A 22994-nucleotide genomic window follows, 5' to 3' on the forward strand; every position below is an offset into this window, starting at 1 on the left:
TGCTTGACATATACCAAACTGCCTAGACTTTGGCTGCCGTCCTCCCCAATGGGATGGGGCAGATTGGTCTCGATATGCATTACTTAGAGCAGACAGAAAAGGGAGTAAGGAAACGGAAAAGGAAAATCTTAGGACTTCCCGCCTCGATGCAAACGATCCAGAGTTATCGTCTTGTTGCAGCCGCACCGTCAAAATCGCAAGCGCGCAAGTGCCTGATATCCCGGACAAGGGCGAGGTTGGAAGACGGGCATTTCCCGAGTGCTCCTCCTTGTCAAATGGTCGACCGGTGGTCCCGATTGCCCGTGGCCTTCGACTCCTTATTCAGCCTTCAAAACGGCATGCCGCTCTGGGCGACCAAGAGCCAGTCCCTTTCAACCTGGTCGGGGGACACTGCACCTGTCTCGACGTCCACCCGATGTTCCAGGTGCGTCAGCCTCCTCATCGCGTCCTCGAGCTGCTTGACCCTGTCCGCCTCCTGAAATTGCTTCAGTCTCCTCTCCTCCGCAACACTCTCCGCCCTGGCCCGCTCGATCTGTCGTTCATGGTTCATTTGTTTGATCTCCTCCTGCAACGAATCAATGGCCTCTTGCAGCTCCAGCGTCCTCGCGAGCCAAGGACGCTCGTCCATCCGCGCAAGTTTGCCGCTCATTTCCTGCGTATCCTGGACCTGCCGACGCAACTGCTGCTGAAACTGTCTCAGCAGCTGCTTCAATCCTAACGGCCAGTGCGCTTCTTCTTTCTCTTCTTGCTGCTGCTGCTGCTTCTCCCTGGCTGTCGTGGCGCAGGAGCAAGTGCAGTCCTTGTGGTGCTGGGGCCGGACGGCGCCGAGTTTGTCGTCGAGCCTGCTGACCAGCGCCTCAATCTGCTGGCAAGCAAAGGCGCAGTGCTGCGCCAACCGATCGATGTTTACGGGACCCTTGTTTCCCTGGGACTCGCGGGACTCGCCCGAACCCCTGCCGTCGTTGACGGACATTGAGGCGGACCCGACGGCATTGGATGCCGGACGGGGAACCGCGGGCACGATTCTGTGCGTGCGGTTGTCTGAAACGGGCGTGGTGGTAGTGGTGGGCATGTTGTTTTTGCCGTTCAACGCTCCAGAGTAGCTGTTGGCATTATACGCCGGACGGGGGGCCGCGAGGGGATCCACTGGCCAGAGTTGCTCGGTGTGTCTGCGCGTGCCGATGTATGGGACAGCGACGTCGTAGCTTGCGGGCGCGAAGTTGGGCGTGTAACGGGGGCCACCGTCAGGAAGTCCGGATGTGAGCCACGGCATTTTTTGATTTTCGTTCGTCATTTTCACTTCTCCTCAAAGCGTGGCGACTTCGAAATCCAGTGGTCGGGTGAGCGGAAACCGAGTTGGTGGCGGGTGGGGGTGACGTGGTATTCGAGGATTCGAGGTCGATGAGTAAACGAACGAGGGGATCAGAAGTACTCCGTAGGAGCTGTGGACTTATATATCCCTCGACTTCACAGTCCTCATCCATTGTTGAGGCCAGCTGGCGGGGAGCAGCACTCCTCGACCCAAACAGTTGAAGTGTCAACCACGGTACTTCTTTGATTCTCTCCCTCTCCCTCGACAGATACGCAAATGAAATGCGAGTTCCATCATTTCTGCATCTAGGTTCCATGGATGGCAAATGGTCGAGGAGGGGTTGCGAGCTGAAGAGGAAGAGGGGGATCTATGGCAAACATGCGTAGCCTGCCAAAGGCATGACCGACTGTTCGACCGCTTGCCGGCTCCAGGCCCTGAGAATACTGACCACTTCCTCAAATATGGGAAAACAAGTAGCTCCCGATTGGCATGGGCAATACTGGAGTGATAGTAACATCAAGAAAGTCAGGAACTGAATGAACGGGAATATAGAAATACAATGATCAGATTAGAAAAGTTGGATAGGCTACTACAAGACGACGTGAGACGAGAGCAAATAGGGAGACAGTTCATGAAAGAGGGACCTGCGGGCAAGGGGTAGAAACGGTTTAAAAGAGGATCTAAGGATTGTGTGGACATGCTGTGTTTACTTTGCAGTTCTTGTCAAAGTAGAGGGATAGGTGTGCGCCTGAGGAAGAGGTGACGGATGGCACCCACGACCAAAGGCTACCTAGACCAATCACTGTACATCGCCTCAACCACAAGCACAGATTATGAATGTCTCCCTGTAGAGACCCGCGGCAGTAATTTTCCCTAGCGGCTTCTTCGGCATCCCCCCATCTCAGCACATACTCTTCAAAGATCCAGGCCCCGTCCCATCATCATCAGCCCATAAGGTGCCTTTCGTGACACCTCAGACCATTCTCACAGACCGACAGTCTTTTAGATCCAGCGGCATCGTGGCGGCAACATCGGCATCTCCGTCGGCATGCACGCACATACCCTCTATTTTCCCACCCCTGCTGGAAATCTTTTCAGATTGTAGGATGGCTGCCAGCATCTTTGCGTTGTCGGTCGCGTCAACAATCATCGCGTAGCGGTAAATTTACGCTGATGCAGTCGAAGTACGACAAACTTGCTCGGAAATCGTACCTGCAGTTTCGGAATGATCGTCATGTCTGGATTAAGAGCTATGGATGCATGCATGCCAAAAAAAAAGTAGGCAGAAGAGTATTAAATACAGATAAATCGAAAGGAGCCGTTTGTTGTTGCATGGTCATTGCCGATGCTGGCGCTAGTCGTCCTTGCCAAATGTCTACCCTTAGTCCAACGCCACACCCAAATGCAGTCCTTCCTTCCTCTCTTGGCGGACCCGTCGCGGGACAGGCGTCCTCTAGCGTCTCCTCAAGCCAGTGAGTGGATGGTGGCTTTTTTTGCACGGCAATCTGACATGCCTTGACCCTGCTATGTACGCGAGTCCTGCGTAATTACTATGCCGCTATGAGAGCGATCGCCTTATGCAGCCTTCTTAGCCTTGGCCAGCTTCCTCTCGCGCCTCTTCTTGGCGGCCTCGGGGCCGGCTTCGGTGTCCAGGACGTAGTCCCACCAGCGGAAGCTGCTGGCGTAGTTGCCGATAAAGCGTTCGTGGTGGACGTCGTGATGCTCGGCGCCGGCCCAGAAGGGCAGGAAGTGGTGCAGACTCCAGGGGAACTCGTAGCCACTGTGTGCGTCGATGGCCTGGAACAGGCGGAAAATGATCCACACGTACATGGTCAGGATGTGCAGGTCCTTGGTGATGGCGCAGTACAGGATGGGTGAGCCAACGGTTCCCAGACCCAAGATCATAACCTCAATGGGTGACGCATACTCGGCGGCCATGCCAAAGGGTGCCGAATAGTAGTGGTGAATCTTGTGGATGTTCTTGTAGAGATAAGGGAAGACGTGCATGGCGCGGTGGGTCCAGTAGTGCCAGGAATCTTCGAGGACGAAAAAGATGGCAATTTGGTAGGCCATCTTCAGCAGCGAAGGAAACGGCACACCGGTCTCGAGGCCAAAGAACTGAGCCATGGGGTGGAAGAGCCAAATTTGCGGGAGCTCGACGGTAAAGTGGCTGAGGAGAACGTAGAGGGCGCACGACCATTGTTCCTTGACGGTTGGGATTTTATGCTGGGTCGGTTAGCGCGAGCGGGCGAATTCATGGGCGGGTGGTGGTACGTTTTGAATCTTGTACTTGTTGAAGTATGGAATAAAGTCGATGATGATCCAGGGCAGGGAGCGGCCAAAGTAGACGACCTCGTGCATGACAAAGGACATGATGCCGGTCGCGAGAATGTCGTTGTTTATCCAGATGTAGTAGGCGAGCCACATGCGCTCAAAGTAGTTGAGCGAGACATTGTACTTTGAGACTTCGTCAAAGTTGGCCCAGTAGCCGCCATCGGTAGGCAGGAGAGGTGCCTGGTAGGCGACTGTCGCGTTCCTGGGATGAAAGTTAGCGCGAGAAGGGCGAGCAGCAGCGACAGAGGGAGACTTGCATGGCGTGGACGCGCGTGGGAGCAGGTGGAGAGGGAGAGGGTTGGAGTGGGCGAAAACGGCGAGCGGTAGGTCTTGGGAGGCCGGGGGTTTTGAGGACGTCCGGGACGTGCCTGAGGTGAGGGCCTCAGCTCACGCAACCCGGCACTCGACTTCCCGCCGCTCAGGGACTACCGTACGTCGTACGTTGGCGCCGCCTGCCCTAGACCGCTTTGGGCCCGCCCTTCACATCAATCTCTCCCACGTCGCCATATTGTGGCGCGACGGGACACCTCCTCAGCTCATGATGGTCCAATTCTGTCCATTCGGAGACTCTCTACCCGCCAGACTGTCCGCCGTGGCTCTGCGCCACACCAACGGCCATCATCATGACCACCACCACCACCAAGACCAGGCCCGCGACGACGTCGTTTCTCACCGCTCAGGCCCTCCACTGCTTCTCGAAGACGCACATGCTTCCGTTGGCCAGCGCACTGGACGACGGCGACGTGTGTTACCCACTCTTGCTCTCGACTACTGGACCACCCCCGATGTTTCTTTGCCACGGCCGGCGCCCACCACACAGCCCTGTCCGAACTTAATCTGCAGCCCCGCCGTCTTGCCCTCCCCATTGGCTTGAATACGTCAAGATCTCTTGGCCCCAGCAATGCCCGACTGTTCCTGACTGCCTCGCCACTGGACAAGACTCCGAATACGCTCGCCGTGTCTGCCAGCGTGCCTGTCCTGCCCAAGGGATGCCCACTCACCACTATTGCTGTTTGCAGTCGACCACCATTTAAGCATACGGACCCTGCTAGATTGCCGTCTATTAAGCTTTCGCTTGTTTCTTTCGTTAAAGGTGAGGCTGCATCGAAACTGTCCAATGAAACATCGGCTTGAGCAATACTCCTAAACTGTATAGTGGCAGCCAGAAACCTTGCTGTAGTCTAGTCTTCAATCTCCGGCCCATCTCCGCAACATAGCAGAGTATGACAGGACACGTCCATCGCCTACAGGTCCATTTTCGTAGCATGCTTGACCTCGAGTCTCTCAACAAAGTCCTTGATCCTAGCATACTCTTTGAATGCTGGAGTTTCAGCAAACTCTGAGTGTTTGGCAGCATCAGGCCAGCCCGCAAACAGCACCCACTCCTCCTGATCCTCTGCTTCCTTTTCCACCCTCCACCCCCCAGCCACGCCTCGAGGTGCTGTGTAATTGGCAACATGATGCTTGACCGATCGGAACGTCTCTTCAAATCCGACGTGTGCTCCAGGCTTGATAAAGTGTCTGCCTATGGCCATGACGGGCGCATCGAGGGGTAGCTGGTCCTGTGCGACCTGGACGTGGAACATCCAGTCAACGATGACGAGACCACTGAGCAGCTCGAGGAGCTCCTGGTTTGCAGCCGAGGGAAGCCATTCTTGACGATGCCGTTGCACCGAAGTCCAAGAGCCGACAATGTAGAATATGGACGGGTCCTCGATTTGCGTGTACCAGTAAAAGGGATGCCCGTCAAACGATTCCATGGCCTTCGTGGCCTTGACCAGCTTGGACTTGAGGGACGGATCCCCCAAGGAGGCTCCGGGTTCGAGGCGGAGCTGGGCCAGTTCTGTCACGGCCATGGTGCTCAGTGTTGTCGAGTGGAGGGGCTGCGTGTGCCATCAGAGGCACAGCTCGTATATGTATGGCTGCAGTGGGGCTCGGAACATTGCGGGCGCGGCGCGTCAGGTCAGATCAGAGCGACCGGGCATGTCTCAGCATCTTGTCGGTGGCTTTGTGGCAGGCGGATGTGGTGGGTGGTTTGGAGACGTGAGGCATCGATTGGCCGCTCCTCCACTGCCTGCACTGGCCGTGGCAGCTCTTGGCTTGGCGCCTCTTCCTAGTGCCATCAACCACGGCGGCATCCCGCTGTTTCGACGCACCACTCCTTCGCTCCATATCCGCTCTGCGCTCTGCCCGTTGCCCGATTGTTGACTTCTCGCTGTCGAGGCGGCTGCCCAACTGCCTTGCTTCGTCGCCGAAGCTCGCGTTGAAGCGCGTCACACGCCGCATCCGAGCGCCTCGTCTTGCTTGCACCGGACATTTACCAACTCCATCCCCCCACAATCTCTGTGCGGCTCTGGCGCGTCGCAACACTGCTCCCCGACCCTCTGCACCACAGCGCCCGGCCTCGCCTCCATCAAAAACACCCTCGAGCGCCTCTCTCCTCGCTGCCCGACTCTGTCCACGGCCACCGCTCTTTGGCCCAAGCCCCACCCGCCACTTCTTCAACCTTGTTGAGATTCGTCGAACATGCCCTGCTTCCAGGGCCTGGCCGTCAGCATCCACACGCCTGACGGCCCGCTGCCAGAGTACAGCATCCAGAAGAACTCCAGGACCCACCGCATCACCACCTACATCCCTGTGCCGCCCGCAAAGGTTCCTCCCGGCTCCACCAAGCCTGAGCAGTCCACCTTTGCCATATCAATCACCCTGCTTACGCCCGGCCTGAACGTTCCCTATTCGACCCCGAAGTCCACTCCCGAGGACCCCTATCCCCGCCCGAGGATCGTCGGCGGCCTACCTGGCTCTGCGAATGAGCACGCCAAGTACGGCCCGGTCATCGGGCCCTACATCCCGCTGACGGCGTCGCCAAACGAAACCATTGCCGCGTACATTTACTTTGACGGCCGGCCAAAGGAAGAGGTGGCGACACTGCTGCGACGGGGGGAGGAAACCTGGGTCAATTCAAGATGGGTCAGCGTGCCCGAGTCGGAAGGCGGTGGTCTGGCCGAGAGAGAATTTCTTTTCCGCGAAGTCGGACTCGAGCGGTGGCTCAACGGCTTGGATCTCGAAGGAAAGGACAAGGATGTGGCCGAAAGGATAGAAAGGAGGAAGCAGCGCCTGGAAAAGAAGAGGCGGAAGAAGCAGGAAGATCAAAAGGGGAGCGATTACGAAGCCATGGAAGAGGAAAAGGACAACAAGTCCGTCGGCAAAAACGGCGTCTTACGATACGGCGGGGACAAGAATGCACCGGTGGAAGCGCTCTCTGGAGACGAAGGGCTCTTCACATCCGACTCGGATTCGGACGACGAGCCCCCAATGCCCGAGGCCGCTGGTCAGATCAAGGTCGCTCTATACCGGGTCCTGGCATCTGGTGAAATCAAGAGGGGCGAATACTCTCCGCAATTCGACGCTCACGACGATGACGACGGAGCTGGTGCAAACGGAGAGTCGGGAAGCGGGGATGCAGATGTTGACCACACTACCAGCTTTGCCAAACCCAAGTCTCTGGATCCCAAGTCCATCAGCACACAGACTGTGACTGGTATCGACCCTCCGAACAAGCCTTACGCAGTGTTTACATTCCTTTACAGAGGAGAGAGTAAGCATAATCGCCAATGTGCAAACGCAACGAGTACTGACCAATCGCAGAGCAACTCCGCAAAATGGGCATCTTGGCTTCTACCAAGACCACGCCCAAAACTCCGGTTACCACAAAGCGGAAAAGCGCTCTCGACTTTTCCGCTCTCAAGCCCCTGAGTACCACTGGAACCCGGAATTTTGCTGGGTACCGAGATCCAGCCGGCAATTCGCCAACCAAGAAGGCCAAAGACGGCAAGGTCAAGGACGAAGACGCCATGGACAGCGACGCAGACGACGAAGACGATGTTCGCATTGGCGCCGACGACGACGATGATGCGGAGATTAGGCAAGCCAAAGACAATCTTTCGCCAGAGGAGCTTGCGAGACAACGCGAACTTGCCGAGGGTGTTCGCCAAATCAAGGTGCGTTTATTTCCTTAAAAACGTTCAAATTCTTTTGCTAATAAGGAGCAGCTCAAGCGCGCCCACTCCGCCGAACCGGCTGAGAATCCCTCGCCCTCACGCAGGTCGCCATTTGGCGGCTCTGATACGCCTGGAACATCGAGCACCAACGCCCTCTCTCCCGGTGTGGAGGCACCCACATCAGCCGCCGCGGCACTCGCTGCAAAAGAATCCGCCCCCGAAGCGATTGGCAGTCCCTTTAAAAAGCAACGCGCCAGTCTATCTGGCGTCGAAGAAAAGACGGGGTTCAGCGTTGCCCCTCCATCGTTGCATGACCCGGCCAGGAGCCTTAGTGAAGGCAACGCAAGCATCCCCGCGGGGACCTTGATCAAGCAAGAGAAGATGGACGAGGACGAAGAGCTATGAGCTATGAGCACGTAGTTCCGCCATGCAAGAGCGGACTCAATGTCCTCGATGTCGATGATGTCGTTGGGGTGTTTTGCTGTTGGTTGGGTTCTTGGGAGCGGGAAATGGAGAGGAAAACTCAGCCAGGGGGTTCCTGCTGCTGAGAGGGATGCTGGTGGAATACCCCCGTGTCCAAACTTTTTCTTCTTCTCTTTTTTTACAAACACACATCCACACATTGTCGCAAAGGCACAAACCACTCCTCCTCGTACACTTCTTTTTTATCTGTTGCGGTCGGTGTGGTGTGTGTTTTGGTTGCAGGCCACGGACACATTGTCTACCTGCCTGCCTGCCTGTTTTGCGTGCTCTCGTAGTGGTGCAAGGCTTTTCGCCTTGGCCTCTGCTGCTAGCTAGTACCGCTACTGCTACTGCGAGTGCTGCCGCTGTTGCTGCTGCATGTTGGGAGGAGTAAGGTTTCTTCGTCGCTTTCATTATCGTCGGTCGGTAGTGGATCGTCCCCATAAACGACGCGCGCGCGCGCACGCGTGGCAGGGGGCAGGACGTAAAGTCGGGGTGATTAAGGTGGTGTTGACTTGCACAGGCTTGCCGTCGAGTCAAGCCAATGTGCGTGCATGCATGGATTCGAGGGAATAGGGGCGGAGTTTGAGGAAATGCCAGATGTGCGCGTTACCTATTGACGGAAGGGAAGGTCGCGAAATGACATGAAATGAAACGATATGATCTTGGAAGTAATCGTTGGGTGGGTGTAAGTGTTCATCAGTCAATCTTGGATGCCGGTCATTTGCTAGGATAGGAGCCAGGAGCAAGGAGATGACATACAGGACGTGATGCCATTGCTAACTTCACCGGTCTGCTCAGAATTGCGAGGTCGAGTAGATTAATATGATATCCCAGCAAGGCTTCATCCATTTCCTACCATGCGCTTCACCTACTGTTCAGTACGCAACAGAGGCCAAAGACACGAGGGGATAGTAAAGATAAGACAACGCGAGGCTCTGCAGGAAGAAAGTAAAGAGAGAGAGAAAAGAAAGCAGCGGGCTCTGCAACGCCAAACTCTGAACTCCTGGTTCCAACGCCAATTGCAATCCCTCCGGGCTGACACTCGACAACGGATACCCTACTTCAAATCATCGAGAAAATAAACGGTTGACTGCACCCACGCCTCTACCTGACCGCTCGCTGTTCGCTTCGTTCGTTTGTAAAGACATCGCCGCGAAGCTCCTCTTGCCTAGACCTACCCCTCTCGTCACATAATCCTCCAACCACCGAAACATCAATGAATGCTTACTGCCGCCGCCAACCTGATCAGACTGTCCCAATAGCGTTCCGTGACGCCTTCACAGACCAGCTTTGACTCACCTCACCCTATCTCGCCCAAAACACCCCACCAAATCCACCGCACTCATGGCTTGAAAACAACACTCACTAAGCATCTGCAGCCACCACGGTAGCAGCTTCGGGCCCACTCTGGCGCGATGCCGCCTCCTGAGCAGCACTCGCACCATTCTCTCCAGCAGCAGCAGCCGCGCCATTCGCACTCGCAGCGGTGCTGGCTCTCCTCCTCCCACGCAATTCAGTCTCCAACTCTCTTATTCTCTTGCGCAGGAGCTCGTTTTCCCGCTTCGCCTCTTCAAGCTCCTGCCGATGCAGCGCCGTCTCCTCGAATCGGCTCAGATGGCCACCACCAACACTGCCTCCTCCCGAAACACCCAGACTGGGGCTCCGCGCGAGCGCTACGCCGCCCGCGTACGTTGAGCTGCTGGCGCTGCTGCTGTCAAGTCCCGGAGTGCTTCCCGTTGTTGCTGCCGATGTTGGTGCGCCGGTGGCGTTGTTGGAGTTGGACGTGGAGCTGCCGCCCGGCGACGAAATAGAATAGCGGTGATGCTGCTGGCCGCCAGTGTGTACGCCCACCAGCCCGGCCCCAGCAACCGGACCAGCGCCGCCGCCGACGTTGTGGCTGAGAGTTGGGGGAGCCGCAGACGCGCCCGATCTCGACACGCTGCTGGACGAGCGGTCGCGCGAGCGCCGCGACGCTGTGCCCGAGGGGTGCGTTGGCCCCGTGAGCGCACCGGCATGGTGCGCTGCTCCCGTGCTCAGTGGGTCGCCTGTTGCCTCGAAAAGGGGAAAGGGCGTCCCTGCCGATGCGGGCGGGAGGAGATGTGCGTGACTGCCTTGCAAAGAAGCCGAAGTGCTCATGCTCGAGACAGACGTTGTGCTGGCTACAGAGGCCGAGTGGGCGCGGAGCGCAGAGAGTTCGCGGGTTAAACGGTTTACCTAGGGCTTTGTTAGACATTGACATTTTGATGGTGCGGCAGAAGTGGGTAGAGACGGTCGCAGAGGAAGAATTGCACTAGAAAAAGAGCAAATACTCACAACGGCCTCCTGTTCCAACTCCAATTCGTGGTGCAGCTCCGCCGCCGTGAGCGGCCGCGGATGCCTCATGGGCACACCCGTATCCATTTCGGGACCCGCGCCTGATCCAGTTCTGGCCCTGCCATTCAAAGCGGCTGCGGACGTAGACGACATATTCGGGCTCAGCGGCGGAAAGGGTGCGTATGTTTGTTGGGTTTGTGGGTGTGGATGTGCGGCGGACGAAACGTTGGAATGGTGGCCAAGGGGAAGCGGGGGTGGGTTCATGGGAGAGAGTTGCGATGTTCGGCGGGAGTGATTTGGCGACGAGCGGTTCGAGGCGCTTCTACTTGTGCTGTTGCGGGACGATGATGTGGTGGGCTGCTGAGACGTCGCCAAGTGGTGGTTGTTTTGGGCTTGTTGGTGGCCGGAGGTCGTCGCCGATGACGAAGTAGCCGTGCCCAAGGAATTTAGGTCGGGAGCCATGGCGCTTGCGTAGGCGGCGCCTCGTTGTGAGCCGGGGAGGGATCGTGGAGGGTGACGGCAGCAAGTGTGGTGTTGGATTGGTTTGCGTGGTTGCGGGGAGGACGGAAGTGAGCAATGCAGATAGCTGGCTGGCCGCCCACCCAGGGTCCCTCCAGGCTATTTTGACTATGACGACCTGACGCAGCCACAAATGACACATGAAGCTTGAGCTTACTATTTCAATTTTCCTACTTATGAGCAAACATGACATCCTTCCTTCGTCCAATGTTCTCTGCGAACCGCACACCACTGGCGCCCAGTTGCTAGGCAGGCTCCGCCACTAGCTATGTTTGCTTGCTCATCCCCCTTGCCTGCCTGCCTGCCTGCCTGTTTAAACGCCTATTCGTGATGCACTCGACGCCCACCCCTATGTGAACCGCCCTTGCGCCCAAGCGGTGCCCCGCTTGCGATCCTCCAAGAATCAAGCCCTCGCCTTGGTGACGTACGCAACATCTCAACCCGAGGCCAGAGTGCGCTCCGAAATGCTGGGCGTGCGCTTGGAAACACAATGTCCCCTCGTCCTCCCCAGATGCGTCAAGCTTTTTTTTTCTTCTCTCGTCGTCGTTGGCACCGTGTCTAATACGTCCTGGACAGGTTGCGGAGGTACCAGTCTACGAGCCTGCGGCCAACCTTGGCCTCCGACACATGGATGAGGTCCTACCAAAATTAGCATTTTGCCGAGCTTTTTTCATGTAGCGAAACTTACACCCTCCATGGCATAGTCCAAGTCGCTGCTGTTGACGACATCGCCGTCAAGCAGGCCACCTTCGCTCCACCTGACCTGCCTGCTCCTTTGCTTGTTGACCAGCAGCCAGCACCGCAGCTTCTCTGGCTCAACGTCCAAAAAGCCGGCGAGTTTCTTAAGATCCATGGTCGTGTAGAGCTTGAGGTAGCTCTTGACTGTGGGGGACCACATGTTGTTCTTGACCTCCTCCATGAAAATGCGGCAGTGGTGGTCGATGGGGTCGACGTTGACCTCTGGGTTGTCAAAGTCGGGCGGCGTGGGCGAGATGAACTTGGGGCAAGCCTGGCGGAAGAGCTCCTCAAAGAGAGGGAGCGCCTCGGGACCGCCGCGCTGGAGGCGGTTGAACTGCTCGCCGTACTTCTCGCGCAGAGCAGTGTGGATCGTGTCATCGAGCCTCGTGGGGTGGAACGCGACGCAAATGGCAATGAGCGCATACATCTGGTCGTTCTTCTTGGTGATCGAGTCGTACTGCGCGTTCTTCTGGAAGTTCTTGGTCCTCGAGACGTAGACGAGGATGTGGCTGAACATGCGAATGGCATCGGCGTAGCGGCGCATCATCATGTAGGAGAATCCGACATAGTAGTAGGTCGTAAAGTGGGCAGCCATGACGCGCGCGAACATGGCCTTCTTGTTGAGCTCAATGTCGTCCAGGGTCTTCAAAGCCAGGCTAAAGTCTCCGAGCAGACAGTGGACGCGGAGGAGACCAATGATGGAAAAGTAGCCAAGCATCTTGTAAAGAGGACGGTTGCCGTACTCGCCAGCGTACAGAGCCGGGTCCTCGCCGCGCTTCATGGCGGCAAGCTGCTCGCTGATCTGAGACCGCTGGATCAGCGAGTACAGGACGTTGAGCACGCTGTAGCAGCCCCACGTGTTGGGGTTCTCCCGGAGCAGCTGAATCTCATCCCCATTGTCTCCCTTGAGCGCGACCCTTTGTCTGTAGCTGCAGAAGCTGTTGAATTGGTAGATGAACTCGTCAATCACGTCCCAGGCCCAGTAGTACTGCATGTCGAGTCAGCTCCAGTGGCTTGCGGCCATTGATCCAAGCGCTGCTTACGTTGGGAACCTCGAGGTCCACGGGGCCGTCCGAGTTCAAGATGTAGTGGAAGAGGCTGCAGTAGTTGTCGTAGCTGGCGAACTTGGTCTCGAGCGTAGCCTGGTACTCGAGGGGCGTCGCGGCGGCGGCAAGCTGCGCGTGGATGTCCTGTCCACCCATTGAAGATACGCGGTCAAGGCCCTCCATGCCGTCGTCGTACTGGACCTGCTCTTTGTAGTCGTTGGCGAGCGCCTCCTCCTCGACGTCCGAGTCATCGTCGTGGACCCGGACGGGGGCGTCCCCTTGTTGTTGGGGCGGAACAGCCTGGCGCAAGCTCATCTTGGGCGTGTTGGTCGAAGGGAGGGAGGTGGGTGAGATGGGCCGGTGCGAGGTGGAGCGTGGGTGTTGGCGGCAACGCGTCTCGGCGAGGTGATGAATTTCCGCTTTTTCGCTTGCGGTGCGGATGCGGAAGACTGCTCTATCGATAAGATCCGGCGGGGAGACCTTACCATTATTTGAAGCACCCCGCGCCCATGACTACTGCGGCCATTTGCATTCGTGAAAAGTCTTTGTTCTCTGCTCTGCAGTATCTGCTGCGCTCGCTTCACCATGGCCTCCACGTTCAAAGTCGCCGTGATTCAGCTTCATCCCAAGGTCTGCAACGTGATCCCAAGCCCCGTCATAGCTCAACCCCACTTATGCCACATTATAGCCCTTCCAAATTGAACAAAACTTCAATAAAGCCGCTGGATTTGTGAAAGCGGCGGCTGCGCAAGGTGCCAAGCTGGCCGTCTTGCCCGAGTACCACTTGACCAATTGGATCCCAAAAGACGAGAAATTTCTCCCCCTCTGCGACCAGTGGGAGACGTATCTCAAAAAGTACCAAGCCCTGGCAAAAGAGTTTGGGATTTGCATCGTACCAGGGACGATTGTGGAGAGGCATCGAGACGCTGTAAAAGAAGAAGACAAGCTCCTGAACGTAGCTTACTTCATTGACCACCGCGGTGAAATTTTGGGGAAATATGTCAAGAAGAATCTTTGGGGGCCCGAACGCGAACACCTGACCTCTTCTGGTCGAGACGTGCATGATGTGTTTGATACACCACTCGGCAGAGTTGGCATGCTCGTCTGCTGGGATCTCGCGTTTCCAGAGGCAAGTATTTGACTCCATCGTATTCGGATTACTCTAACTATTCCAGGCATTCCGTGAACTCATTTCTCAAGGAGCCAAAATCATCATCATCCCGTGTTTCTGTCAGTCTTGACTAAGGCTTCTCTTTGGAAACGAAAGCTTACACAGCCCCAGGGACCCTGTATGATTGCTCGCCAGCTGGTCTTGCGCGCAATCCCTCTTCAGAATCCCTCTTTTTGGACTCGACTCTCACTTCACGCGCCTTTGAGAACACCTGCGCAATCATTTTTGCGAACGCCGGAGGTCCTCCCGGCAAGGGGTACGCGGGCGTCTCGCAAGTTACCGTACCCTATGTGGGGCCAATTGCGCGGTTGGGAAGTGCAGCAGAGGGCATGTGCGTTGTTGATCTGGACATGTCCATCGTCGAGGATGCAGAGCAAAATTACAGGATTCGTGAGGATCTGGCAAGGCATGATTGGCATTATGATTACAGGCATAGTGCAAAAGAAAAGCTGTGAGCATACTCAATCGAGGGCTCTGTTCATCGATGGATTCTAGACAATCAAGTCAAAGGAGTTGCAAGCCTCTTTTGAATCTTTGATCCGCACCACACCAACACAGTGGGTGTCGAAAGAAATGCGACAGACCTCCTGGCAATATGAGTGCACTTAGGGAGCATTCATCTGCTGCTATAGTCGCGCCCAAGGAGCATTCATCTACTATTATAGTCACGCTTAGGGAGCATTCATTTACTGCTATAGTTGTGCTTAGGAAGCATTCATGTGCTGCCACAGTTAGACCTAGGGTGTCTCATTTCTTTCTTCACCCACTGTGCCAACATAATGGAGATGACAAACGTACCAGTGCCAAAGCGACGCTCTGAATGTCTTCCGGGAGTGACGGCCAGCTTGTGAGGAATAGAAAGTTAGGATGGAAACGCTATGGACAGTAAAAGACGTGGGGCCCAATGCACAGTTTGTGTTTACAAAAATCGCCATTCAGAGATGGGAAGACGCTTCTAATGGCGGCGTAAAGAAAGCAACTCTGGGATACTTGTGAATTAAACATTCTTGGAGGCTCGTGAGTGCCTCCAGCAACAGGACGCCATGCCTGGTCAACGAGGAGCATCCCCGAGATTCAAAGGATCTGTGGGTCCAAAATCTGTTGTCAGAACCAAAACTCCCAGGTGCACTGAGAATCTCTCCCGGTCCCCGCCTCGAATAACTTGTCGATGTTTGGGCTCTGGCTCAGCTTCTCTGCTGTGTCCCCCGCGGTCACTAGAATCGTACATTGAAAAACGTACCATGGTGCCTCTTATTTACAGTCTCCCACCTAACCCCGTGTGATAGCCTTTGTTTTTGTCCCAAATGGCAGCCCAGCCATGAATCTATGTCGCTGATATCCAATTCGAATGCGAGACGAAACCCATCTTACAAAGCACCCAACTCCTTCAGCTTGGCAACCATGCCATCGACGTCCTCGACCTTCTGGCCACCCTGTCTGGTAGGGGGCTCGGTGACCTTGACCGTCTTCAACCGCTGCTTCAGGTCGATGCCGTAGTCGTCCAGCGCCTTCTTGACCAACGGCTTCTTCTTCGCCTTCATGATGTTGGGCAGACTGGCGTACCGCGGCTCGTTCAATCGCAGGTCCGTCGTGATGACCATGGGCAGCTTAGCCTTGACCGTGTCGACACCGCCGTCAACCTCCTTGGTGACCGTCACAGTGTCGTCCTTGATCTCGATCTTGGACGCCTGCGTGGCCTGCGGCCAGCCCAGCAACCCCGCCAGCATCTGGCCCGTCTGGTTGGCGTCGTCGTCGATGCTCTGCTTGCCGAGGATGACGATGTTGGCCTTTTCCTGCTCGACCGTCTTTGCCAGGATCTTTGCTACGCCCAGCGGCTCCAGGTTGGCCGTGTCTGCCGCCTCGACGTGGATTCCGCGGTCGGCGCCCATGGCCATGGCGGTACGCAGCACGTCTTGCGCCTTGGCCGGTCCCGCACTCCATGCAATGATCTCCTCGACCGGTTGGGCCTTGCGTTCGCGTAGGTGCACTGCCTCTTCGACCGACAGCTCATCGAATGGGTTCATGCTGTGCTTGACACCAGCGGTCTCGATGCCAGTTCCGGCCTTGTTGATGCGCGGTTTGATCTACAGAGCTAATGTTAATATCCAGTTACTTGAAGTATGAGCGTCCAAAGCCGAAGCCGATGTGAGACGGGTAGACGGCCGAAGCTAGAAGCCGGGAATGCTGTGTCGGAAAGGCGAGACGAACCGCATAGTCAATGACTCTCTTTACCGGAACCAGAATGCGGAGGTTGGACATGGCGAATGTGGAGGTATACGGATGCCGAATGCACGAGAATAGGTGTTCGAAGCGTTGAGAGGCACTGGGATATGAGGACGAGTCCCGCGAGGTTGGCTGGGCGGCGTTGTTGGAAAGTTGCAGTCGGATCGTTCCCCGCGAACGAAGCTTGTGATGGATAGCCGAAGGCGGCCGAGCTCGGCCCCTCGCCTTGCGGTTGTCGGACCCAACAAGGTGCTCAGTGCTGTTCTGATTCTGTTCTTACTCTATTGAAGCTGCAAAACCCAACTCATACCAAACTGCAGAAGCTCATCGTCATGAATGCCTCGCTCCGATGAGCAGAGGCCGGTATTACACTACACCCAAAAACAAGCCGACTCCATCATTCGAAGAATACAGGAAAAAAAGATCATCCTTGAAGAAATGCTCAGGGGAAACCCGCAATGCTCTAATCAGCCGAATCTCGCGCAACAACTCTTGATGCCCTCTACCAGTCACTCCAGCCATCCTCCTCCTTCTTCTGAGCTGCACCACCAGGTCCACCCTTCTTCATAGCTGCTGTGCCGACACTTGTTGGCTTTGGCTTGTTTGAGACATCACCAGCTGCGGCAAACTCGTCCCAGAAGCTCTTCTTGTCCGCGCTGGGTCCCTTGGGCGCTTCGCCGAACGAATCCCAAAAGTCTCTGCGCTCAGTGTCTGGTCCAGACTTTTTGGCGCCGGAGCCGCGGGGCGCTAACGTATCATCGCCCTCCACGAAGCGATTGAAGGTCTCTGCAGCATTTTTGGTGGTATGCTGAAAAGTCTGGCCAAGGTCGAGCGCTCTCTGACGAGCTTGCGCTGCGAGATCCGCTTCTGCTAGCTGTAATTTGGAGTAAATGAGCGCACATCCAGTCAAATGTTCTGCAAAGAACTCACCTTCTCCATGTTTGGCTTCACCCAGCCTTCATATCCTGTCATGGCAGTCTTTTGAACAGTCGTACTGAACCAGCCAAAGCCCTTGGTCAATGCACCCACTGGATCCTTTTGGAAATCGTCGATACCGGGAACACCTCCTTGTTGTTGTCTCTCTGGGAAGGGATCGCTGCCAAAGCCTGTGAATTTTCCACCCTGGTTTGGCGGCAGGCCATCGGGCCTGTTGGCGTTTTCCGCGCCGAGCTGCGCAAAGTATGTCTCGTTCTTTACCTTTGACGACATGGCGTTTGTGCCCAAGCTTGGTGATCCAGATCGCGCTGAGCCTGTTCCATCCACGCTTCTGTTCACTGGCGTGTGACTCCTGCTCCCGACTGCGCTACCTGGCAACCTCGATCCGCTTGTCTGTGGCTCATGCTTGGTCGGCTTCTTTTCGCTCTTGGGCTGCGGCACATATTCCTTGCCCTCAACTTTGGCGGTAAGCCTGTCCTTCCACTCTTCGCCAGCTTCGCTGTCATAGCGCTCGTTGATTGTAGAATCCTCAAAAGTGCGGCCCTCGAGCTCGTTCGAAGCGTGAGCATTGAAAAAGTCTTGCCAGGGTTTGTTGCCACCATTCTTCATGCGAGTAAGCTCGGCAGGCTTGAATGCGTCCATGGTGATGCTGCGGACGAAGGATATGTGTACGCCAAGGCCTCGATGAATGCCAGAGCATTGGAGGCACATGAAGATTCCAAATTTCGGAGAAGCCTGTGATCATAGGTCAGCACGACAAGTTATGTCGGGCATGCACTGCGAGACGCGGCGCCTGTTGCATGCGCGAAGCAAAGCCATGGGTTATGGAGTGGACGCGTACCCATTGTGGACTCGCGGCGTTGCAATCGACGCACTGATTATTGCCATTCGTCTTTTGGATCTCCAGGAGCTATAAGTATCGGCTGTATCGTCAGCGACTGTTACTCCTCCGTTGGTCTCTCGCTATCGCGGTGCGCTCAACTAGCAGGAGCCGCCCTGTTCGCGGTGACACTATGACGGCATGGCGCTCACCTTACTCCTGGTCTCCGGATCAATCTCCCAAGATTTACTCATGATTGCGGCGCGGGCGTTTGTTCCGCAGGAGTCGATCTGGAGGGAGGCGGGCGAGCGAGACTGGAAGAGGTGTCGATTGGGCCAAGTCGGATGTCGCGTGTCGTTGACTTTCCGGGGATGAGGCTCTCACGGCTGAGAGTGGTCAGGGAATGATCTCGCGTCGAGGGATGTCCAGCGAGAGTGGCTCAAGCGGTGCGAGATGTCGAGGGGGGGGCAGCGCGGTGGATGCTGCAGCTGCTTGGACCGTGCTAAGGCCGGGGCGCCCAGAGGATATTCAGGCACGCCGACGACACTCCACTTCTCCATCACCGCTATGTCCACAAACCTGTTTCCACCCTCGACGAGCTCTTTTGGCTCCCACGCCACAGGCGGCTGCATTCCCAATAAACACAGATCTCACCGACAATGAACCGTTTCGCCTAAATCTCTCGTTTTGGATGATCGGAATCGACAAACAGGGTGACTTGCTCACAGCGGGCGTGGAGAGAGATGAGACCTGGCAATATGAGTGCGTCTAGGGAGCATTCATTCTCTGTGCCGCTGCATTTGAGGAGCAGTCGTTGTTGACTACAGCTTTGCCTGAGGAACATTCAAATATGCACTGCTGCAGCTAGGGTTAGCAGTCTTTCATGGCAGACAGATCCAGGGAGTCTCATTCTATCAACACCCATTGTGTGCTCTTCCACCTTCGATCTTGCATTGCTAAAAGGCAGTCGATAGTTGGACAAGGCGCCTTTAAGAAGCACTGCGCAGTGGCAAGCACGGTACAGTTCTGAATGTTTTAAAGCTGAGTCGAGATCACTCATAATCCATGTGGAATATCTGCACTAGGACCAAACAGAGGCTCGATCTGAGTTTGATAAAAGAGCATTGCAGGACAGTGGTCGATTAGCAGTGAAATGGCTGAGGAAAACTGCCAAGTTCTTCCAAGCCCCATTCAACACGGTTGAATCCATCAACTCCACCTTTTCTCTCAAAGCCCGCCGTGTTGAGCAGGTTCAACATCGACTCTATGAGATTGGATCTACTGGTATCTTTAACTACGGTATCCAGCACAGACTTGGAAACGACAGTGAAAGGCTCTGAACAACCAATCGCTTGTTTTTTCCAGATCAAACAACATGCCAAGGGTAGTCGGCGGTCGGAATTTTCGTCACCTCCACGGTTATCGCCGGTAACGGCAGGTGCACTATCCAGCGTGCGCCTTGTAAACAACGAAGATCCTACGCCTTCTCTCCCGCTGCGGGACTGCGGAAGCCTAGTCTCGTTCCATCAATGTCACGTTGGTTGGATGTGGTGTTGGAGACAACGCTCATAGGACCGGTACAATTGCTTAGCACCAGTCAACTTCACTGAAACTTTGCACAATACATGTAAAGTCGAACCGGCGGCAAAACACGGTCCTACGCCCGCTGTAGGTCTCTGAAAGGATTCCGGGCCGCGACGCTCCAGTCGTTCAACGTGTAACAGATTACCATTTTGGGAAAGGCCAAAGATGCCTCCTCCTCCTACTAGAGAGGGGGTGTAGCTATACTATTTCCGCAGTAAATGTGTACCGAGTTAAGCGCTAGAGTCGGAGAGGGGATTCCGGGAGCGTTTCTCCTGCGATGTCATGTCTTCTAGCCGGGAACTGGAGTATATAAGACCCTGCAGGCTCAGGCTTTGGCATTACTTCATAACAGCCATTTCCCCTTTGAAGATTCTTCCAGTATCGATCTCAAAAGACACAGCAAACAAAGATGACGACCGAGACAGGCCGCAGCTATCACAACACCTCGTCGGTGTATTGTCTCCCCAATGAGTAACTATACCCACTTCATCCATCTAGAGCACAGCACAATCTGATTTCTTTGCCAGCACTGCCGAACAAGACCGCCTCGATATGCAGTCTTCAGCCATCAAGTCCACGCTTGAAGGCCGCGTCACTCTGGCGCCCCTACCTCCCAATCCATCCAAGATCCTCGACATAGGCTGCGGCACTGGGCACGCTTCTCTCGACATCGCCCGCCAGTACCCCTCGGCCCAAGTCTACGGGTTGGACATCACACCCGTGCCAGAAAGAGCCGTCTCGCAAGCGCCACCAAACCTGCACTTCCTCACGGGCAACATCTTCGACGTAGACCCCACAGCATTGGCCGGCACACATGAAGGGGGGGAGCCTTCCTCCCTCGCCACCGCACTCCAACCCTACACCTTCACGCACGTCTTCGCACGCATGATCTTCATGGGCATGAACGACTGGCCGGGCCTCATCTCGCGGGCCTGCTCACTCCTGGTGCCAGGCGGCTACCTCGAGCTGCAGGAGCTGGACTCCTGGTTCAGCGACGCGAGCGGCGCGCACATTGAGCCCCCCTTCGAGGAAGCCATAAGCACGGCGGTGCAGGAGCGCGGGATAGACTTCCGGGCCGGCTCGCATGCGGCCGAGAGGCTGCGCGCTGCTGGCTTCGTCGACGTCGAGGTGCACCGCCGTCCCTGGATCATCAAGGCGCTGCCTGGTGAGCCAGAGTCCGAGATGACGCGCTACGTCTCTCGTGCTATGCCGGCGATGGTGGAGGAGTTTCTCAGGAAACTTGTCTTGCCGCAGGCGGACCGCTGGGGTGGGGAGGATGTTGTGCAGCAGTGGTTGAGCGGTGCGAAGGATGGGGACATCTTTTCGATACCGGGCAGCCATGCCGACTACTTTGTTACGATTGGGAGGAAGCCGGAGTCGTAAAGGGAGAACAGTGATTAGGGTAGGACCAGATTGTTTTTTCGCTACTCGTTGGAAGGTGGGGCAGGACGAGTGAGAGTATTGTCGCTTAACAATCTCATGAGGTGTTGATCGTGACATGAAGCAAATGGAGATTCAGGGGTCTACCAGCCTAGCCTGAGCATCTCCGCTGCGCAATAGCAAAATCTCTCTACTATGGCTGTACCTGAAAAACGACAGCTCGCCACAAATTGATAATGGCAATTCGGTCTATTTGTCGTTACCTTCTGGCGAGGACCAGGCCGCGTACTGTGTGTTAAGACTGGGTGCGCTGGAATGTCAATCAGCCGTCGTACCCGGGGATGCTTCGCAAAATAAACTTGTCGTTTGTAAGAAAAGCTTTACATTGCAAAAGTGGGAATTTAGTAAATAGTACGACTCCAGGTGAACAAAACACAAGTCTAATGCTCTTTGTGTAGTACAACCACCCTACTATCAACTCCACCACCGGTCGCCACGCGTGCGCCCCAGGAGGTATCATGTGTCTCATTTACTGCTACTGGTGCCGTTTTTCGACGCCGCCCCGTAGCACTGCTGCCTGCCTCGTACGAACAACATCATTCGACCATGCTTAGTTGGACTCGGCGTAGTAGAAGTTCTCCTCGGGAACGCGGCCGCGCATGAATTGGGGCTCGGAACCGCGGACGTAAATGTCCTCGTAGAGGATTTTCGGGGTAGCCTCCGGCGGGGCCATCTTCTCAGCCTCGGCGACCTCGGCGTCGACGTCGGCGCGCGCCTTCTTGTCGATCGACTTGAGCTCGTCCTCGCTGGTGACGCCCCAGTCGAGCAGCCTCTGCTTGAGGCCGGCAATGGGGTCGTTCGTGCTACGCATGCGCTGAATCTCCTCGCGGGTCTAGTGCTTCGATTAGTACTTGAGCCAATTCGAGGTTGACAGAATACTTACGCGGTAGGTGGTACCGGGGTCAGACATGGAGTGACCACCGTATCTGTAGGTGACGAATTCGTAGACAAGAGGACCGTTGCCAGCAGCGCACCACTCCTTACCGTACTGGACGGCAGCCTTGACGGCGAGAACATCCATGCCGTTGATCTTAAGACCAGGGATGTACTGACCACGCTTGTAGTAGTCGGTCAAGGCGGAAGAACGGGCAGCAGAAGTACCCATACCATACTTGTTGTCTGTGATGGAATTAGCCTTCGAGTCGACTTCCCCAGAAAGGTGACCGTACTCTCGCAGCCAAAGATGACGGGAAGGTTCCACAGCTTGGCCATGTTGAAAGCCTCAAAGACTTGACCCTGGTTGCTGGCACCGTCACCGTACAGGGCGATGCTAATGTTCTTGGTGCCCAGGTACTTCTCAGCAAAGCCCAGACCAGCACCGACGGGAACCTGAGCGCCGACGATACCGTTACCGCCGTAGAAGCCAGGAGCAAACATGTGCATAGAGCCACCCTTGCCGTAGGCGATACCCTCCCTACGACCAAGGAGCTCGCCGATGATGCTCTTGACCGTACCTCCACGCATGTAAGCGTAACCGTGGCAGCGGTAGGCGGTGATGATCTTGTCGGCCTTGGTGACGGCGTGCTCCATGCCAGTGGCAACGGCCTCCTGACCAGTGGAAAGATGGCAGAAACCACGAATCTTCTTCTCCTTGTACAGACGGTCGGCGGCCATTTCCATGCGGCTGCGGGGAAGCCAACGTTAGCGAGGGCTTATCTCCCAATAACCAGCCCGGGCTGGCAATTGAATCAACGGAATCATCGTACCGAGTTGCAATCATGTCGTAGTACATCTGCTTGAGCTCCTTCTTGGAGGTGGTGAGGTCGTAGGAGGGAGGGTCGAGCTCGTAAGTCTCAAAGGACTCGTCCGATAGGCGGACGTCGAAGGGCTTGTCATCCTCCTGTTGTCGCGAGCGTCAGTCGTCAATTGCACGCCATCTCATCGGCCCAAAGGGCAATGGATCCAACTAACGGCGGGGACAGCGTCGCGGTCGACGTGCGACGAGGCGGCGTCGGTGGTGACGGAGCGGCGCGCAGCAACGGGAGCAGCGTAGACGCGGCGCAGCGGGGCCGCGGCCGAGGTCCTCAGGGCACGCGACAACATGGCGGAGGACTGGTGGGAGGAGGGGAGAGGGTGGTAGTTGGTGGTGGAG

General features: G+C 56.0%; 11 protein-coding genes across 11 annotated transcripts; 3 read left to right on the forward strand and 8 right to left on the reverse strand.

Annotated features, from left to right (window-relative positions):
- Nucleotides 1-19: 19 nt before the first annotated feature.
- On the reverse strand, nucleotides 20-1482 carry J3D65DRAFT_610607 (uncharacterized protein). Its single transcript, XM_066798822.1, has one exon. The coding sequence runs from the start codon at nucleotides 1292-1294 to the stop codon at nucleotides 329-331; it is 966 nt and encodes a 321-aa protein (XP_066659978.1). The 5' UTR covers nucleotides 1295-1482; the 3' UTR covers nucleotides 20-328.
- A 1057-nt stretch (nucleotides 1483-2539) lies between these two features.
- On the reverse strand, nucleotides 2540-3999 carry J3D65DRAFT_610610 (C-4 methyl sterol oxidase Erg25). Its single transcript, XM_066798823.1, has 3 exons — nucleotides 3904-3999; nucleotides 3587-3848; nucleotides 2540-3538 (listed from the first exon to the last, which is right to left on the reverse strand). Coding segments are annotated over exons 1-3 (915 nt in total). The 5' UTR covers nucleotides 3906-3999; the 3' UTR covers nucleotides 2540-2887.
- Nucleotides 4000-4705: 706 nt separating this feature from the next.
- J3D65DRAFT_34741 (uncharacterized protein) lies at nucleotides 4706-5635 on the reverse strand. The gene has a single exon (XM_066795533.1). It carries the CDS (start codon nucleotides 5500-5502, stop codon nucleotides 4891-4893), a length of 612 nt encoding a protein of 203 aa, XP_066659980.1. The 5' UTR covers nucleotides 5503-5635; the 3' UTR covers nucleotides 4706-4890.
- A 433-nt stretch (nucleotides 5636-6068) lies between these two features.
- J3D65DRAFT_34725 (uncharacterized protein) lies at nucleotides 6069-8070 on the forward strand. Its single transcript, XM_066795532.1, has 3 exons — nucleotides 6069-7244; nucleotides 7295-7647; nucleotides 7699-8070. Exons 1-3 carry the CDS (start codon nucleotides 6173-6175, stop codon nucleotides 8050-8052), a joined length of 1779 nt encoding a protein of 592 aa, XP_066659981.1. The 5' UTR covers nucleotides 6069-6172; the 3' UTR covers nucleotides 8053-8070.
- A 1407-nt stretch (nucleotides 8071-9477) lies between these two features.
- J3D65DRAFT_599369 (uncharacterized protein) lies at nucleotides 9478-10887 on the reverse strand (the record flags this gene model as incomplete). The annotated part of the gene is made up of 2 exons (XM_066797893.1): nucleotides 9478-10326; nucleotides 10426-10887. The coding sequence occupies 2 exons, from the start codon at nucleotides 10885-10887 to the stop codon at nucleotides 9478-9480; spliced, it is 1311 nt and encodes a 436-aa protein (XP_066659982.1).
- A 615-nt stretch (nucleotides 10888-11502) lies between these two features.
- On the reverse strand, nucleotides 11503-13043 carry J3D65DRAFT_545166 (eukaryotic translation initiation factor 3; the record flags this gene model as incomplete). The annotated part of the gene is made up of 3 exons (XM_066796751.1): nucleotides 11503-11583; nucleotides 11633-12670; nucleotides 12726-13043. The coding sequence occupies 3 exons, from the start codon at nucleotides 13041-13043 to the stop codon at nucleotides 11503-11505; spliced, it is 1437 nt and encodes a 478-aa protein (XP_066659983.1).
- J3D65DRAFT_34749 (carbon-nitrogen hydrolase) lies at nucleotides 12996-14648 on the forward strand. Its single transcript, XM_066795534.1, has 4 exons — nucleotides 12996-13358; nucleotides 13417-13857; nucleotides 13904-13958; nucleotides 14011-14648. Exons 1-4 carry the CDS (start codon nucleotides 13314-13316, stop codon nucleotides 14352-14354), a joined length of 885 nt encoding a protein of 294 aa, XP_066659984.1. The 5' UTR covers nucleotides 12996-13313; the 3' UTR covers nucleotides 14355-14648.
- A 618-nt stretch (nucleotides 14649-15266) lies between these two features.
- On the reverse strand, nucleotides 15267-16158 carry J3D65DRAFT_546598 (uncharacterized protein; the record flags this gene model as incomplete). The annotated part of the gene is made up of 2 exons (XM_066796824.1): nucleotides 15267-15983; nucleotides 16108-16158. 2 exons carry the CDS (start codon nucleotides 16156-16158, stop codon nucleotides 15267-15269), a joined length of 768 nt encoding a protein of 255 aa, XP_066659985.1.
- A 182-nt stretch (nucleotides 16159-16340) lies between these two features.
- J3D65DRAFT_610626 (uncharacterized protein) lies at nucleotides 16341-18511 on the reverse strand. Its single transcript, XM_066798824.1, has 4 exons — nucleotides 18091-18511; nucleotides 17900-17968; nucleotides 17053-17793; nucleotides 16341-16996 (listed from the first exon to the last, which is right to left on the reverse strand). Exons 1-4 carry the CDS (start codon nucleotides 18130-18132, stop codon nucleotides 16625-16627), a joined length of 1224 nt encoding a protein of 407 aa, XP_066659986.1. The 5' UTR covers nucleotides 18133-18511; the 3' UTR covers nucleotides 16341-16624.
- Nucleotides 18512-19680: 1169 nt separating this feature from the next.
- J3D65DRAFT_34980 (S-adenosyl-L-methionine-dependent methyltransferase) lies at nucleotides 19681-21149 on the forward strand. The gene is made up of 2 exons (XM_066795535.1): nucleotides 19681-19933; nucleotides 19990-21149. Exons 1-2 carry the CDS (start codon nucleotides 19872-19874, stop codon nucleotides 20843-20845), a joined length of 918 nt encoding a protein of 305 aa, XP_066659987.1. The 5' UTR covers nucleotides 19681-19871; the 3' UTR covers nucleotides 20846-21149.
- A 303-nt stretch (nucleotides 21150-21452) lies between these two features.
- Nucleotides 21453-22945, reverse strand: J3D65DRAFT_546759 (dehydrogenase E1 component-domain-containing protein; the record flags this gene model as incomplete). Its single annotated transcript, XM_066796833.1, has 5 exons — nucleotides 21453-21734; nucleotides 21786-22021; nucleotides 22072-22526; nucleotides 22609-22742; nucleotides 22814-22945. 5 exons carry the CDS (start codon nucleotides 22943-22945, stop codon nucleotides 21453-21455), a joined length of 1239 nt encoding a protein of 412 aa, XP_066659988.1.
- Nucleotides 22946-22994: the final 49 nt, after the last annotated feature.

The sequence above is a fragment of the Phyllosticta citribraziliensis genome, assembly GCF_038025025.1.
Source record: "Phyllosticta citribraziliensis strain CPC 17464 chromosome Unknown J3D65scaffold_1, whole genome shotgun sequence".
Taxonomy (NCBI): domain Eukaryota; kingdom Fungi; phylum Ascomycota; class Dothideomycetes; order Botryosphaeriales; family Phyllostictaceae; genus Phyllosticta; species Phyllosticta citribraziliensis.

What these genes read in the sequence shown, in the direction of transcription:
- J3D65DRAFT_34980 (XM_066795535.1), top strand. Translation starts at nt 19,872, where the DNA reads ATGACGACCGAGACAGGCCGCAGCTATCACAACACCTCGTCGGTGTAT. An exon ending in GTGTATTGTCTCCCCAATGA is followed by an intron (nt 19,934 to 19,989) that starts GTAACTATACCC and finishes TTTCTTTGCCAG; the next exon opens with CACTGCCGAACAAGACCGCC.
- J3D65DRAFT_34749 (XM_066795534.1), top strand. Translation starts at nt 13,314, where the DNA reads ATGGCCTCCACGTTCAAAGTCGCCGTGATTCAGCTTCATCCCAAG. An exon ending in TGATTCAGCTTCATCCCAAG is followed by an intron (nt 13,359 to 13,416) that starts GTCTGCAACGTG and finishes GCCACATTATAG; the next exon opens with CCCTTCCAAATTGAACAAAA. An exon ending in GGGATCTCGCGTTTCCAGAG is followed by an intron (nt 13,858 to 13,903) that starts GCAAGTATTTGA and finishes TAACTATTCCAG; the next exon opens with GCATTCCGTGAACTCATTTC.
- J3D65DRAFT_610626 (XM_066798824.1), bottom strand. Translation starts at nt 18,132, where the DNA reads ATGAGTAAATCTTGGGAGATTGATCCGGAGACCAGGAGTAAG. An exon ending in ACGCCGCGAGTCCACAATGG is followed by an intron (nt 17,794 to 17,899) that starts GTACGCGTCCAC and finishes CTATGATCACAG; the next exon opens with GCTTCTCCGAAATTTGGAAT. An exon ending in TGAAGCCAAACATGGAGAAG is followed by an intron (nt 16,997 to 17,052) that starts GTGAGTTCTTTG and finishes TCCAAATTACAG; the next exon opens with CTAGCAGAAGCGGATCTCGC.
- J3D65DRAFT_610610 (XM_066798823.1), bottom strand. An exon ending in ACAAGTACAAGATTCAAAAC is followed by an intron (nt 3,539 to 3,586) that starts GTACCACCACCC and finishes TAACCGACCCAG; the next exon opens with CATAAAATCCCAACCGTCAA.
- J3D65DRAFT_34741 (XM_066795533.1), bottom strand. Translation starts at nt 5,502, where the DNA reads ATGGCCGTGACAGAACTGGCCCAGCTCCGCCTCGAACCCGGAGCCTCC.
- J3D65DRAFT_610607 (XM_066798822.1), bottom strand. Translation starts at nt 1,294, where the DNA reads ATGACGAACGAAAATCAAAAAATGCCGTGGCTCACATCCGGACTTCCT.
- J3D65DRAFT_34725 (XM_066795532.1), top strand. Translation starts at nt 6,173, where the DNA reads ATGCCCTGCTTCCAGGGCCTGGCCGTCAGCATCCACACGCCTGACGGC. An exon ending in ATTCCTTTACAGAGGAGAGA is followed by an intron (nt 7,245 to 7,294) that starts GTAAGCATAATC and finishes GACCAATCGCAG; the next exon opens with AGCAACTCCGCAAAATGGGC. An exon ending in AGGGTGTTCGCCAAATCAAG is followed by an intron (nt 7,648 to 7,698) that starts GTGCGTTTATTT and finishes AATAAGGAGCAG; the next exon opens with CTCAAGCGCGCCCACTCCGC.